This window comes from Melospiza melodia, chromosome 6 (genome assembly GCF_035770615.1).
Source record: "Melospiza melodia melodia isolate bMelMel2 chromosome 6, bMelMel2.pri, whole genome shotgun sequence".
Classification (NCBI taxonomy): Eukaryota; Metazoa; Chordata; class Aves; order Passeriformes; family Passerellidae; genus Melospiza; species Melospiza melodia.
Window position 1 is genome coordinate 65,377,962 of NC_086199.1, and position 16,497 is coordinate 65,394,458.

At 39.6% G+C, this 16,497-nt stretch overlaps 1 protein-coding gene across 2 annotated transcripts in view; it reads right to left on the reverse strand.

Moving 5' to 3' along the window:
• Nucleotides 1-6,084: 6,084 nt before the first annotated feature.
• Nucleotides 6,085-16,497, reverse strand: part of SLC1A2 (solute carrier family 1 member 2) — an 86,851-nt gene continuing 76,438 nt past the window's right edge. For both annotated transcript variants that reach the window (XM_063158791.1, XM_063158790.1), the window contains exon 11: nt 6,085-15,211. In XM_063158791.1, coding sequence (XP_063014861.1) covers nt 15,137-15,211 — 75 coding nt within the window. In that variant the 3' untranslated portion in view covers nt 6,085-15,136. The remainder of the gene's footprint in view (nt 15,212-16,497) is intronic.

Below are 16,497 nucleotides of genomic sequence, written 5' to 3' on the forward strand. Positions count from 1 at the left end.
GTACAGCTGTCATGTCTACCTTTGTGGATGTGAAACCCTTTCCACAATACCAGTTCCAAAGTTGTAATTTTGTGGTTTTTCATAGGATAGGGATGTTTTTTGTGTGTCCCTTGTCAATAACATCAACCTCTGTACTAATTAGTTTGAAGCATTTTGCCTGGAATATTTTTAGGAGACAACTGCCAAGTGTCTCTTTAGCACATATCATTCTGGTTAGGGCTGGTCCTAATTATTCTTTCTGCAGATGAAGGAAATAAATCCTCTGACAACTGTGTTCTGCCTCCACATACAAAGACCCCAGGGTATTTTGTAAGCCAGCAGTTAATGGGTTTATTTTAAGCTATATTAGGCCATTAGACAATAATTGTTTCTTAAGCTTTATTAAACAGTTCAAGGGTCTAATGCCTCTGAGTCTCTGCAAGAGCTGTGATTGGTAAAATACCTGCCCTTTTGGTAACCACAGGCTCTGACTACTCCTTCTCTGTGCAGGGGAAAAGGACAAAAGGTGCAGGAAAAGGGCTGTTCCCTGGGGTGTGGTTCCAGCTGTGGGGGACTGGGTGACAAAATTCCTGTTCCTTAAGGGTGGAAAAAATTGTGCAGAGGTGTTTTGGGCATGAATCTGGGGTGTTCAGGACAGAGGGAGAGCACAATTTCTGGGAAAGGGTGTAAAGGGAGAGTGAAATTTCTGTACTGCAAGTGGGAAAGTACCTTCAACAGCCCCAGCACTCTGGCACTCGAATATTTCACAGTTCTAAGTAGGAAAAAAGAGCCTTTTCCTGTGGACCTCCCCCACCTCCAAGTCATCCTCTACATCTACCACCTCATTTGCAAACTGATTTTGAATTTTCCCCTGGTAGCCTGTTTCTCACTGTTGCTATGCCCTATGCCCTGCTGCATGGCATCCCCGTGCTGGGGGCAAGCAGCTGTGGCAATGGCAATGAGGAAAGGCAAATTTTGGCAAGATGAGTAACAGTGTGTTCTGTTAGTGTGTTTTGTCATCTCTTTCTCACCCCTTTGGAGTAAGGTTAGTAAAGGCAAGATTTCAAAAACATTTCTGTGAGGGACTGATTTGATTTTTATTTATGCCTTAACATGTATTACACATGAGGTGAAAAATTACTGGAGGGACTGGGCAGGTGCTGAGAGCCCTGACACATGCCAGGATGCCTGAGAAAATTGCCTGGGAAATGGAGCTCTGGGAGCAGCCTTGGCAGGTAAAAGCAGTTACTCTCTCCATCCCTCTTTTTCTTTCTCTGGTCTCTTTTCTGTCCCACTCTGGTCAGAACCATATCCTTTATCCCAATTTAACCCAATGGTTCTTGGGTATTTTCTGCTTTTGGGCATTATTTTCACCCAAGAAATCTATCAAAAGGAATCCCCCCTGACTCCTCTCACAGTGGGATGGGACAATTCTGCTCCTTGCTTATCTTCCTGTTCTGAAAGTGCAGGACTGATACAGATCTTCACATTGGCCAAGTGAGCTGCTGCATAGGGGGTGTTTAAAAGTTAAAACTCTAGAATTGAATCCACCATCAAAGCAGCTCTCCTGACCTCAAGGCAGTTGGTTATTGTCAAAGTGAAGGTAAAGCAGGGGCAGTGAAAGCTTTAGCTATGCTTGAAACACAGCCTTTCAATTTTGTCTGAATGGTTCCAGCAACCAAGAGAAAGGTTTTGTCTGAGTGGCAACTTCAAGGAGTCTCAGACTTTTTATTTAAAAAGTTTTATTGAAAGGAGTTTATTTATTCCTACTCTACAGGAAAAAGTGTTTTGGATGAAAAAGTGCCACAAAAAGGTGTGCTCTGAACACTGATGTGAATGTCTTTAGTTTTTCTTTAAAAGAAAATTTCAAAAATTATGAAGTTTTGGATCAAACCAAGTCCACAAAATATGTCAAAAAAGAAGATTACTTTTTTTCTCAGAAACAGATGTAGTTTCAGCTAGTTTAATTATTCCAGATAGAAGATACAGCTGTATAAATATCCTTGTTTGTTTGTTTGTTTGTTTGTTTGTTTGTTTTGGGGATTTTTGTTTGGTTTTCATTTTTTGTTTGGTTTTTTGGGGTTTTTATTTTGCTATTATTTTGGTTGGTTGGGTTTGGGGTTTTGGGGTTTTTTTTGTGGGTTTTGTTTTTGGGTGGGAGAAGATTCTCCATGTCTAATACATAGTATAGCTTTCCCTTTGTACTAAAATGAAATTCTTAGAAGTAATTTATGGTCTCACTGGAAAAAAAGATATGCAAAAAAACCCCAGGATTGTTCAAGTCTAAAATGTCATAAATTTTAGTGCATTTCTCAGAAAAATCTCCAGCTTTTTTTTTTTGTTTTTTGAAAATCACGTAAAAGTCTCCCTCAAACACCCTCTTAGACTTTAGGTGAGCAGGTGCCCTTTCTGCAGATGCCAAAGCTGAGGCCCAGCTGAGATTAGGGGTACATAGGCTGGCAGTGGTAAATCAGCACATGGCTCAGAGGCAGTGGAGACTCTGCATATCCAGAAACTTTCAGGTCTGCTGAGCTTGTCCTGAACTCCTTGTAACTCTCAGAGCAACCCCAGGCAGAGGAAGATGCAATAAGGCATTTGCTGCTCCTCTGAAGGGTCTAAATTTTGTACCTGGCATCTGAAAGCCTTGCCTTGGGCAGTTGTGGTAGGATGGAGTCTGCTTTAACACCCATATTGCCATTCTCATGGGGAAGTGTATAAATTGCTGGTACCACTTGGTACAGCTGAGTTTTAGCTTTAATTCTAAATTTACTTCTAGTCATGATGTGTACATCATCTAGCTTCTGGCAGGACAAAAGGCTTTTCTTTCCTGAATAAATCTAAAAGGAGACCCCTTAGATCATTTTCAGTGACCACATTTTCCCTTGCATGAATTGAGACTCCACACTTCCATGTTTCTCATAAGAAACAGTAATAAACTGTTCTGCCCCATGATGTGGTTGAAGTCTGAGTTTATATCTATAATATTTATATTTATATTCATATTTAGATTTAGATTTAGATTTTATCAAAGTACTTTTTAAAAAAACAAGCTTCCTGTTCAGGGCTGCTGCAGATTGCTAGCAGCACCTTACCAGAGCTAGCTTAGGGAGAGTTTCCTGCAGCTGAGTTTATCTAAGGTGAGTCCATGACAGCTGAGCCCCACACACGAGACACAGTGATCTCAGCTGACAACAGCACACCAAGGGAGAGAAGAATGCCCTGCACATGCTGTGGACTACAGCCATCAGTGATACAATCCTCAGAGCAAATGTTGGGCTCCTTTTACTTTTTGGATCCACAAACTAAGCACTGTTTTGGCTTTGTTCAAGCATTGCCTGTCTATCTGGAACCTAGCGTGCAAGTACATGGAGTTTGTCTTCCTGTAAAACTGTTTCACAAGCATCTCCTCTGTTCACCAGGTTTTGTTTTCCAGCAGTAGGTCTTCAGATTGACTAGCTTTATAGTTCTTGGGTATTTCCCTGAAGTTCTTTAGTGGTTTATTTTCTAATTAATCTTTCTTTCATTAATCAAGTGCAAGTCTGAAATGAACTCAAGGTAGGCATGTTTGTTTGTTCAGCCAGTAATTTAAAAACAAACTCACCCTTTGTTCAAGAAGGTTGACTTCCCCCCTCCATCCATGAAGAGGACAGTTATAAAGCCTGCCCATTATTTACTGGCTGGTCAAAAATGGGAGAAGCCTGGTTCAGAAACAAAGGTGAAATGATCCAGTCAATTTAGGTAACACCAGTAACCTGGGTGAAATAGTGAAATGATTTTTGAGTGCATTTCCCAGCTTGGAAATGCTAGGAAGGCAAAAAGTTTCCTTCTTGTCCCTTCACTGCGCTGGGAGCCAGCTGCCTTTTCTCCCCTGCACATGTGCTCAGCAGCATTTCTCCAGTGGGGTCCAGGGATCACAGCAGAGCTGTCCATGCAGCCTCTTCAGGCACCCCAGTAGAAAACAGCCAAATGGGAGACTGATCTGTTTTACAAATGACTACATGAAAAGCAAACATTTTTGTGACTTCAGTCACAAATGAGAATGAAGAGCAAAACACTGTGTAAAACAGACCCTATGTTGCTTTTCTAAATGCCCATACCTGTACTTCAGAAGCTGTTGAACAAGAAGCCCTACCAAGAGTGTGAGGCCTTGCTCCTCCAGACCTTGTTCCAGTAGTTTTGGTGGGCAGCAGTCAGTTTTGTCATTTATCTGTGTACACAGATAAATGTACACAGATAAATGACAAAACTGACTGTGTCTGTACACAGACACATCTTGTTTGTCACCACAGAATGTGCCTGCCCCAGCCACCAGGACCACAAGCCCTTATCTTGCATGCAGTCTGTTTCCCTGCCTGCCTCCACTGCATGCTGCACAGCAAGACAGCAGGCAGTCACCTGCCCAGCCTGGGAAGCTGCCTCAGCTTTGGGAGCCTGCACAGGGCCCTGCACAGCTTTGGAAGCAAAATGGCACCAAGCCCTGCTGGGGTGTTTGCACATTATTGCAATGCAGGTGCTTTGAAACTGCTAATGACCCAGCCCAACTGAGTGCAGTTTCTAATGCTGTTTTCCTCCTAAAGCCCTGTACGTTGGGGCCACCTGTTTGTTTCATAACCTTGTCCTGTTCACCTGTGCTATCTAATACAAAGGAGAAGATTGTTTCCAATCTAACAACCCCGAAGTATTATCTCAGTTGTTCTTTCATGCCTTAGAGGAGATACAGAAATATCTCTTAATATGGGTCCATGATTCATAACTCACTGGCTTTTATATCCCCTTTTAGCAGATTCTTTCCTGTAGAGAGGAACACATTCCAGACACAAACACACTCCTGAAATAATCTTTTTCTCTAAGGCTACAGACATGGGGAAAAGGGGTACAAGGAGCTTGCAAGGGCATAGAGGATCAGCCTTTGGGCTGTGTATTTTCAGAAAGGTCAGCTTCATATAATTGCAGTACTGGTTCCTGCGAGGGTTGGTTATTTTAAGTCATTTTGCAGAAACATTGCTTTGAAAAAAGCAACGTACACAGGTTGGTGTCAAGCCTTTAATTTTAAACTTTCATTCTGCTGTGTAACAGAAGAGCAGACAGATTCCTTTTATGGAAGGAATTTGAACGTACACAGTGCACATGAAGTATGTCAGGGATGGGCATCCTGGAAAAACTTGAAACAGGAATTTTACATTAACAAAATGCATTTATTAACAACACTTGTTGATGAGGCTAGATCAGGACATTTTTGCTGTGGTATCAAAATGGCAGCAGATAGATTTACTTTTTCAGTGAATCAGATTTATTTTTTGCCCAAAGATTCTCCCAGCACCACATCAGGTCTTAGTTCGTTACTGACTCAGAGGGCAGACTGCCAGCTGAGGCACTGCCAAAGCCACTTCCTGCCATGCCTGGATTTCTTTGGAAGTTTCTCAAGTGGATGATTAAGAAGAAGAAAGGCCAGGGCTGTGCAGACTGTGAGTGCTCGCGGCCGCGGTTTCGGCTGTGCCTTTATCACACACCGGTAGCTGTGCTATTTCCGCAGCGCCTGCTACTCCGAGCGTGCGGCAACCTTGGAGCTTTCTCTCCATACTTGGCAACTGCCACTCCACGGGGCCACGGTTCGCTCCATGAGATCTCTTCATTTATGTGTTAAATACTGTTGATTTCTTTATAAAGAACACCAGAAGTTCCGCTACAGGCTTTGTTTATTATTTTTTTAGAAAGGCTATGAATAAAAGATTTATTTTTTAGCAGCCAGGGGAGGGAAGTAGGTTTCTAAAGCAACTGCAGCCATTGATTTGTGTCCTCCTACTCTTCTAACGTCTTTTCACTTCTCTTCTTGCCAAGAATGAAGTTAGTGAATCCTGGCCTTTGTGGAAAATGAGCACATTTGCAGCCAGCATCCTGGAATATTTGGAGGATAAAGTGAGGGGTGAGATTTCTAACTCTTTGGCAAAGTCAGGTCCATCTTCTACCCTGCATGTAGTTCTCAGAACATGCAGCTTCTCTCATCAGATTGCTTCATCTAAATGAAAAGCATTTTCATTTAGAAAATGCTAAAACTCCTAAAGCATTCCCATATTGAGCCCAGGATGAAATGAAAAGTCACAGATGTAAGCTGTGAAAATTATGAATCAACATTTATTGATGATATGTACATAAGAGGTACAACACTTAGTGAAATATTATATTCATGACTATTTCCAGTATAGAAAGAATGTCTAGTTTGTTTTATACATGAAAGTTACAGAAATCAGTTCACTCTGTAAGAAAGCATTAAAAGCAAATGACTAACAATCCTTGTAAAGAGGAAAGGATCTGAACTACAAAAATAGAATCAGTCTACAGGGCATTCCAACTACAATATACAAGAACAGAGCCCAGGGTTGGGAGAAATTTTACCATCTGCATTTATTAATTTCTAAACAAATTGTGCTATAGATACTGTACAGTATGTAATTTCAAAATCTCAGGAACTTTCTGAGTGTAAAGACCAACCTTATCCCTCTTCTTTTTAATCCTTTTTACAATAGAACATCACAAAACATTCCAGTTCATGCCTGGTCACCTTAAAGAAGGGGCAAAGGATGATGAGCAGGCAGCACAGAATACTCCAGTGCGCAATTCATCCTGAAGCATCATAATGGGACTCACCAAGCAGCATAGTTTCTGTGCTTTGGGGCCTAATTTTTATTTCTTTCTGCCTAGAGGGGATGATTCTATTTATAAGCCCCAGGTCCAGAGTACCTAGGAATGAATCAGCTTCTTGTTGCTGCAGGGTTCTATTTTCTCATAGATCTGAACCATAGCTCTGATATCAGAAGATTTTTGCCACTGACTGTGTAGTTGATCTGTCTGTTTTTATGATGAGACATACTTTTGTAAATAACAGGCCTGTACAACAACCACAGTAGCTTTAGACATATTTAATTTGGCGTTTATTTTCCAATAAATGCTAATATCCCTTTTTAGCAACGAAAGAAACAGCCCCATTGCCCATGAGTGTATTCATCTCTCTCAGAGACTGTTCCTGCTAGTGGGATGAAGCAGAGGTTCCTACTGGGACTCTCAGGCACTCTGGAGAGAATTGGCAGCCCCTTGCTCCTGCAGGCTTGCCCAGCCCCAGCTGTGGGACTGCACTGCTTTCCTGGCATCTGTGCCCAAGGAGGGACTGGAAGTGCCTCAGGGGGATCCTGGATGCTGTGGGGTGACTAAGGGCCGATGGTGCACAAAGCCAAAGGCAGCCCGGACAGCCAGCAGGAATACAGCTAGATGGACTTCCCCTGATTCACTGTGCCAATTTAAACAGTGGCTTACTAAGCTTCCGGTGAGAAAGAGTCCAAACATTTGAAGCAAACAAGAAGAAAATAAAACAGAAACTTATCATTCCAGGTGAACCTTGATTCTTTATGTCCTAACAAGTGAATTCACCAGGCAGCAAATCTATGCTGGGATCACTTTCACTCACTGCCAGGGAACTACACACATGCAGCTTCTAACACACACCATACTGCTTAGATATTGAAAACTAAAATTAACATATTTACAATGAGCTGGCTGCATACACGATTCTGAATGTTATTAAAACTGGGTACGCCATAAGAGACAGATAAAGTAGTTACTAAGCTGTGGAATCTAATAGTTGAACGGTCAAAAAGAAACAAACCCAGATACAAATGAAAAACAGAAAGTCGAACAAAATTTTAAAACACAGTCTAATTTTCTACTATGGCTCAACACACAGAAACCAATTAAATTAATTTAAAGCACAGCCACACATACTGTATACACCATTTCACTGAAATTACGTCTTGATAGCTACATTATCTACACTAAGTGCAGAGAGGCACTGGACATCATGCTTCAACAAAATGTCAAAACTGGTATCAATAAGGTTTTACAGCTATTAGTAACTCAGCACTATTCTACCTGCAATTCCTATTAAGTTAATACCTGTTACATCTGATTTAAAAATACAATATAGATCAAAATACAAGGGTATATCAACACACTTCCTACATATATATCTACTAGAAACGTAGGCTCCAAAACCTCAGCAGAATAACATGGCCCCACAGATTTCTGAATAGCTGAAGAGATACCCAGTATCAGTCACACTGGGACAACAGTCCTTCCTCTTCCATGTTTTCTTTGTTTTGAATTACAGTCAAAGAGCTAGTAGGCCAGAGAAGATTTTTTATTGTTTGTTATATAGTTGTTATGAATATTTATATTATTTCATTTGTATTCCTCTAGAAACAGTTCTTTATTAATTGAGTTGAAATTGTTATAGCCACGACCTTAATGGCAACAGGTATTTGCCTAATGGGAAGAAATTACCAAAATGAGAAGTAACTGTCATTTGGGTTGAAAAATATAGTGGTTATTCTCTTAAAAATACTTAAGAACACAGGAGGTATGTCTATGGATGCTACCCAGTTACATTGGTCCCATGGTGGTTCTGTTGGTCCTTGTTTCAAGAAGGCAAAATTAGGTGGCAAAATCCTGAACTTTTTCCACAGGCTGAACTCACACACACTGTATTGTAGCAAGATGGATGGGGCCTGACAACATATTTTTTTGCCTACCCAGATCTATTTTGTATAAACTGCATTCTGAGCAAGTCAGTTATACATTAACAGGTCATAAGGAAGAACTGCAGGATTTGGCAAAGGTAACATCAGGAAAAATTATAAAAGTGAGGGACGATTGCCCAAGACAGTCAATCTAGAAGATTGCTCAGATTATTATAGTATTGTTCCATGATGAACTGCAGCATTTAAGGACATCTTGAAATTCCTATTTGCTTCTTGCATTTTGTGCTTTGTCTATAATTCATCACCAAACATAGCACAAAAATATTTCATTGATCCTAAATGTCATAAGAAAACTGATTTTGTTCTAAGGTATAGATCACCTTTAAAGGATTATTTCCCTACCTAATATGATCCCATACAAAACATTATAAGAAAATATTTGTGTGTCTGTAAATCACAGATACTAGGTAATTTAATTCAGTCTACACTGTAGTTTCCAGAGAACAAGTACAAACCCCTAAAACCTGTATTATTCTTAACTAAATCAGTGTTGAGTACACAATATTTAACACTATAAATACATATTCAGCTTCTTCTGATGCATTCTACAAGCAAGAGCTCATACTGGATTATAGGAAATAAGATATATTTAAGAAAGGAGCAGGATATATTGGATAGAAGTGTATGCAGTTGTCTTTAAGTAGGAAGGACAACCTGTAGTACACAAGAACTCACAAGTCCATACAAAACGCCAACATGGAAATGCTATAATCTACAATACTGACTGCAAAATCAATATGCAAGCACAGTTTGCTTACAGTCTTTGAAAAACTGTAGAAAAATGAATGGAATAGAATGATACAAAAATTCCAGCAGACTACACTATTTATGTACAAAGCAATATACAAGTACAAGACAATCCAGGCTGTGTGATGCTGCCTATGACAGCTTCCCTTTGTGCAATGGTGTGTGCCACAGAGCATCACTAAAAACAGTTGCAGGACTCCTGAATGGTGAGTAGAAGACTAGAAGGACTGGATGATCTAGCATTCATCAGCATTGGCTCTGCAGCAGGATGGAGTTAGAAATGAAAGGAGATCAAAGGTTGGGTTAAGTGAGAAACCTCACCAGTCTTCTTGTCTCCCCAAATTTTGCATTAGGCAGTTGGTTATTTCCATCCTGGACTAGTAGACATACTCAGTGGCTCAGTCATGTGCTCTAGGCTTTTCCAAAGTTTGTAACCTGGCTTTTTTGTAAGACTCCTAGTTGCAACTGCATAACCACTTTATCTGCTAGATGTGAATCTGCCATTAGTGGGGAGTCACTGGGTTTCCCCTGAACAGGAGACGATGTCTCTGGGATGGTGGGCACCTGTGAGGGACAGTTCCTTGGAATCTTGTGCCAGGGAGGCCAATCAAAAGAGAAGTAAGAGAATTACCAGGACCTGGACATCAGCAGCAGTTTGACTCATTCATAGCAGCAGATTTCCACTGAGCACAAAGTATGACCAGGAGGAAAACCGAGGGAGGCCCCCACTGCAGAGGCTGCAGCAGGCACGGCTGTGCTGGGGGCTTCCCCGGGGGTCCTGCCTGGCTCTGTGCCTTGTCTGGGGGCAGACACTGCCTTGGTGCCCACGAGGAAGAAAGACTGATGACTTTGGAAGGAATGTGCACCAAATACATTGCTTCAGGAAAATCACAAGCAAGAGCACGACATTTCCAAAAACAGCATGGCAAAGCTGAACAAGTAATTTACAGCTCGACTGCCTTCTTTGACACTTCACTACTGTAAATCCTTTGTTTGTTCTTTTTACTACTTGAAACTACACTCTCTGTACCATTCTTCAGGCAAAGGAAACTGGGTAAATACTTTCCCTTCAAAGTCACCAATATTATTGGAGAGAAGAAAATAACTCATCTTTCCAAGAATGCTTTCTGCTGAGAACAGGTGCTTCTACATAATTTTATATGGTGAATTATAGCTGAGGTGAACTGTCTCAATGGACTACACACCTATCATAATGGATAATATGAAAAATATCTTAATTGTGGCCTTAAAAGTCACAGTAATAAAACCGAGATAGTCTTCAGGCTCATAACAGAATAATATTACAGTACATTTTTATAAAGTGCCCTTATTTATCCTTCTGTAAATTAATTCAAATGCAGCAATTAAAAGAGCTGAATGGAAATCAAAGAGATGAGAAACAGTTACACCTTTATGTGTCCACAAAAGGATTCTTCTGAGCCTGGTACTAAAGCTCAGAGCCTTTTTAAAGATAGAAAGAGAAGTGAATGTTAGAGGGAGGTTTATTATTGCCTATAGTTATGGGGATTTGTGCAACTGCTCCTGTGTTGCTACAACAAGGCTGCAATAACAGAAATGAAGGCAAGGAAGCAAAGAAAATTGAGGCAAGTCACCAGAATAAATTTGTTCACATGCTGATGCCTCAGCTTCTCAGATGAACAGTCTACTCTTCTGTGTGTCTACTGCCAGAAAACTAGTGGCCCTGGGAGTGATGGAAAACAAATTAGAAATCTATATTACTCCTACTTTTAAAAGTGGCATAAGGTCTAGAATTCCATGTGCTTTGAGAAAGAAATGGAGATCATCTATATCTCAGAAAAAAACAAGGGAAAAATCTGTAATGAGAGTGATCCTTATTTTTGTGCTGAGTTTAAATTCAGTGCTGGACTTGTAGCACTGAAACAATTAAGTATAAAAGAAGTATCTTGGCAGAAATCTTTTCCATGTGAGAATCAACTTCATTATAAATAGCAGACAAAGACTATTCCCTAGGATGGGATTGTGAAATGTCTTATAACTTAACAGAGTCAGGAAGAGACTTGATTTTTTTCCTGGAACATTGTGACTCCCACAGATTTCAGTGGGGCTTTCACCTAGTCAAAGCATTGCAGGCACAGTTTTTACTACTGCATACAGTTTTTCAAAGACATCATAAGTTTCTCACCAATTCAAATGGAAAAAACCACATTTTTTAATAGGGACCAAGTGGCTTTTGTCCTACATGTTTGAAGAATCTTTGTGTGTAAGACCCACACACATTTCTTAAAAGGCTGGTGCAGCAATGAAGAAACAATTTAAGTGGCAAAGTGCTCCACCTCTTCTGCTGTTCTAACATACAGCCTGCTTTACTTTCAGTGAACAGATACTATAAGAATACGGACCCAGCTTCAGCAGCAAATGCATGAAGCAAATTTGCAAGCATGTATGTAATTTTGTATGCAATTAACTGAGTCTTTGCCTGGTCTTCCATGTGCCAATGTGCTGCAGCAATCTAAAGGCCAAAGGATATCACAGTTGCACAGACAAAGGTGGAGGGAACTGACAGAGCAGCAGAAAACAATGTTAATATAAACTACACAGAAACAAAATGACTTTTCACTGAGCTTTTTCCTTAACTTTGCCACCCCAGCACTGTGAGCAGATACAAAAAATTTGCCAGATGCAAATTAATGCACTGAGACTCCTAGTGAAAGCAAAAGGAGGCTGGCCAGTAACCAGCACTGCCTGCTGAAACGTGAACCTTGGATTAGCTGAAGTGGATGGTCCCTGGGTTATTTTCTGTTTATTTAGTTAAGTAGCAACCCGGCCTCGTGGAATGAGCAAATCGAGAAATGAAAGCCAAGAGTGAGTTACATTTTCCCACATAAATGGAAAGCTTTTTGATGATTTAATACAGTGCTGCACTGGAGTAACACTATATTAAATATTCAGTCAGGCTACAAGCAGAGGAATATACGAAACCCAACATTTCTCCTTCTCCCACATCCACATTTAAATAGAGAAATACCGTCATAATTATATTTCAAAAAATCCCTGAGTTACTGTATCTACAGAATTACCACTTTAAAATCACAGTCTGCTATTCTAATCCTATCAAAAGATCCAAATTTATCCTCCCATTTGTGGGTGGGGTTTCTCTAGCACTGCATTCCTTCCTTCCCTAGTCTCCATCCAAAGAAGCACTCTTCAAAGGGCATTACATCCCAAGTGGATAACTGTAAGCATATTCTAAGTGTTTCTCAATATGTAATTTTGTGGAGCTGCCTGGTCACATGTTGCTGACATTCCTGTTTGTTTCCAACTGCTAAACAGTTTCAAATGACAGTTAAAAGTATATGGACCAATTTTCTAAAGCTACTTTCAATGCAAGCAATCAGTGTGGCTGCTCCTAAGAAACTGCTGTGGTGAAGAAGACAAAAAAAATCATCTATTAATGGGTGAGCTGTGCCATGAAACAGCTCAAGAATGCTGGATATAAATTGGGGTAAATGCTGTGTGCTCATTCTTGGATATAACTGCCCCTCAAGAGACAGCAAATTTCACTTGATGAAAGCTAGGACCCTCAGAGTAGGGAACATTTTACAGTACCTAGACACCATCCCAGGCACATTTCAGGCCCATAACCCAGGGAATGCTACTTGGGAAGCAATAGCTAGACAGAGGTTAACTCTGGGTATGCTAATAGCAATGACTGAAGAAAAGAGAATACAACCGGTCTGCCACTTCTCTGAGAAATCTACAATTCCATCCTTCACCAAAAAAAATAAAATAAAATTTAAATCCTCAAGATCCTTCAGGAGGCCTTTGGGAAAGGCCTCCCCCTCTAATACATGTTAGAGGTCTACAGAATTCACAGTGGTTCAATATTGGTTAAATTTTATAGGCCATTTTGCTTAGGATTTGCTTGGCCACGGCATTCAAGTGATGACAAAAATACAGTGGTAAGAAAACTATTCCACGATAAATGCTTAAATGAGGGGTACTCTGACAGTGGACTTGATCTTGCACATCATTAATGAGGCAAGTAGCCTTGACTGGCTTAGGTCCATATGCAGTGTCAGAGATATTTATATGAATGCAGATGAACAAAAGCAGATTATTTTTTTACTTTAATAGCTTCTACAGAGCCAAATAACACTCTACAGTTAAACACATTATTCCCCTTTAAACCCATGACTAGTCTGAGCATAGACACTAAATGGCCTCTTTCCATAAATGTTTGAACTCTGTTTCTTGCCATTTTTAAGTTCACCATATGCTCACATTGTGATTCATTCTGAAAACTTCCGAGAGCTCCCCCTAAAATTGCACAAAGCTTGTTCTATGAGAAGAACCATCCAAGACCACGTGGCTCAGCTTTGCTATGGACATTGCTAACAGTATAATGGTATTCACCAGTAACTTAAAATTGCTAAGTATTAACAAGCACCTTTAAAATAATTTCACAAGGTGTTTATTCTCGCTGTAATTTCTTCTGACAGGTTGAGTCAGATATAGTATGTTGATCAAACACTGTCTCATTAATTCAGATGCCACGTGCTCAAAGAAACATTTCTGTGACATTAGGGAGTTGTATACTTATTACTCTGCAAAAGAGACAGAGATGTAATTCAACATACTGGCCTAAATCCTGAAATTCTGGTTTCATTTTCATTCAGTCCTAATCCTGGACAAATTCTCTTAACTTTATATGGAATTTGGTTTAGCAATGAATTCAGGATTTAGCCACTCTATGAAACATGATGTACTTGAAAGATGGCTTTCACTTCATAGCAAATGCTAGTGATGATCATATTCAAAAATTCTGTAAGAATAATGGACTCAGAAGTTGTTTGCAGCTCATTATCAAGTACCCAATCATGACATCCATAACCAATCTTAGCAGTACCTTACTTCCCACGCATGGGGGAAACTCCTCTGACATCAGTGGAGCAGGGTGAATAGTAAGGTACCACCTACTTTGATTAAAAATGGCACAACTGAGTCCATGGTTTTCTGTATTTTGCACATCAGTCATAAATTTTAGTGAAGGAACTACTACCCCTGTAATTACACTGCCTTGTATTGTAGGGTGCATTGTGGTCACAAAGCAGCACAGCCCCAGCATAAAAGAAAGGCTGCACCTGCCCTGGGACATCTGATAAGAACATACCACATGCACATACAAATTGAAGGTGTTCTCTTGATGTTAAGTTTTAGTTGTACTGATCTAACAAAGTGTCTGGGACAATTTATTGACTTCTATGCATTAATCCTGCCCCCGGATCTAACCTCAGTTTAAAGTACAACTAGGCACAAAAGTACAGTGCTTGTTATTATCAAAACAAATGGAAATCTTTAGGGATGTTTCCAAAAGGTATTTTAGCCATACAGTGATAAACAGATCAGGTATGCCACAAGAGTCACCAAAAGACTTGAAGGCTTACGTGGTGTTATGTTTCTCTTGTATCTGTGACCCTGAGTCCCTGTAGTGAACTGTACTGGCACTTTGATCTTCCCATTTTGCAGCATTTACATTCTCTGTGTCTTGAATGAAAGGGGAAGTGGGTGAGAGCTCATTGCACTGCACGGAGCATTCTCCAGGTGCATCATCCAAACAGTAACACAAGGGAGACAGACGGCTATGGATCATTGCTTGGCAAAGACACTACAATGACTTGATGGGATCTTTCCTAAGTTTCAGTTACAAAATTAAGCAGAAACTGTAATGTTAAATAGGAAAAAAAAAAAAAAAAAACAAACAGAAATCTTCTTAATCGTGGTATCTTCTGCCACAAGATAGCTTCAGGACTTATTAAGGATGCAGCTAGGAATCTCTTCACTTAGTTTTCCCGTTTCCAAGGCTCTTCTTCAACAACATTGAAGTCTGCAGATTTGCCATTGGTTGCCAGTGTTACCTGCAAGCAATTATCATCAACAAGCAACTTAAAGGCCAAGGCACTTTGACAAGAAAAGTAGTGAGTTTTATATGGAAGATTATGATATTTACAGGAATTACATACACTGCCACTTATTATATAAGTAAAAGGTATTTATTCAGAATTCACAACACTCTCAAATAGTGAGACTCCTGTTCATTTATTTATTGTAATGACTAGAAAACATCAGTAGTAGAAAAATGTTCCACATTTTCTGAACCTTCACTGCAGTTTTGTTTTTTTTTTAAATCAATATGTCAGATTCTACCCCTTCTGTCTCTTGTAGATTTCTCTGGATAATGTCAAAAGCAGATTTTTTTCGTTAATGTAGAAAATAGTGTTTTTTCAGTGGAATTCCTAGCAAAGCTGCATACCTGATGCAACATGAAAAAATGCAAGGCCAGAATAATCATAGATGTGCATCTATACAAACTCACCTACAATTACACCACCTTTCAAGAAATGGAAGAAAAGACATGTTGTGAAAGTTTTGTTCATCATACCACTGTAACAATGTAGTGAATGATTTTGACTACAGTCCAATTAAAAATTCATAGTAATGCTAAACTGGTCTCACATGATGTGCAGAAAAACCTCACTCTTTCCTGTAAAGATATATGCTGGAACTTTTAGGTTCTAAGTATGGTAAAAGACCTATAGAGATCTACCAACTCACAGTGAACACTGGACAACGTGTTCCATTCCAGAGACCAGTATAAATGAACCTTTGTTTTAAAAAAGAATCTCTAGCCAAATAACTTTAAAAAAATCAAAAACCCAAAAAGGTAAAATGTCAATTTCAACAAAAGTGATGTAGATCTTGATAAAGCGAGAGAATCTTTCATTTAATTCTAAACGGATGGCTTACTTTTTCCTAACTTACCTTGTAAGTTAACATCTTCAGCTTCAAATGAAAACTTAAAGACAGAGCTGAAATTCCCCATGCTGGATAAGCAGGATGCATGGAAGCATTGGGACATGGAAACATGACAAAATGCACTGATTTTTGAAACAAAGTCAAGCTTTTTCTTAGATAATTGGAAGGGGAAAACATGCAAGTACAGGAATTACCAGCTTATTCAGAAATGAAAATCACATAGAGTCACGTGAAATATGATAATAAAAAAATACAAAAATATCATGCAATAGCAACCACTCTAAACCCCATACAAAGGTAAACTACTTATTAATTATGTACATTGACCATGCAAAATTATAAACTACTAGTGTTATACATGGAATATATTACAGAAAGTAAATAGAAA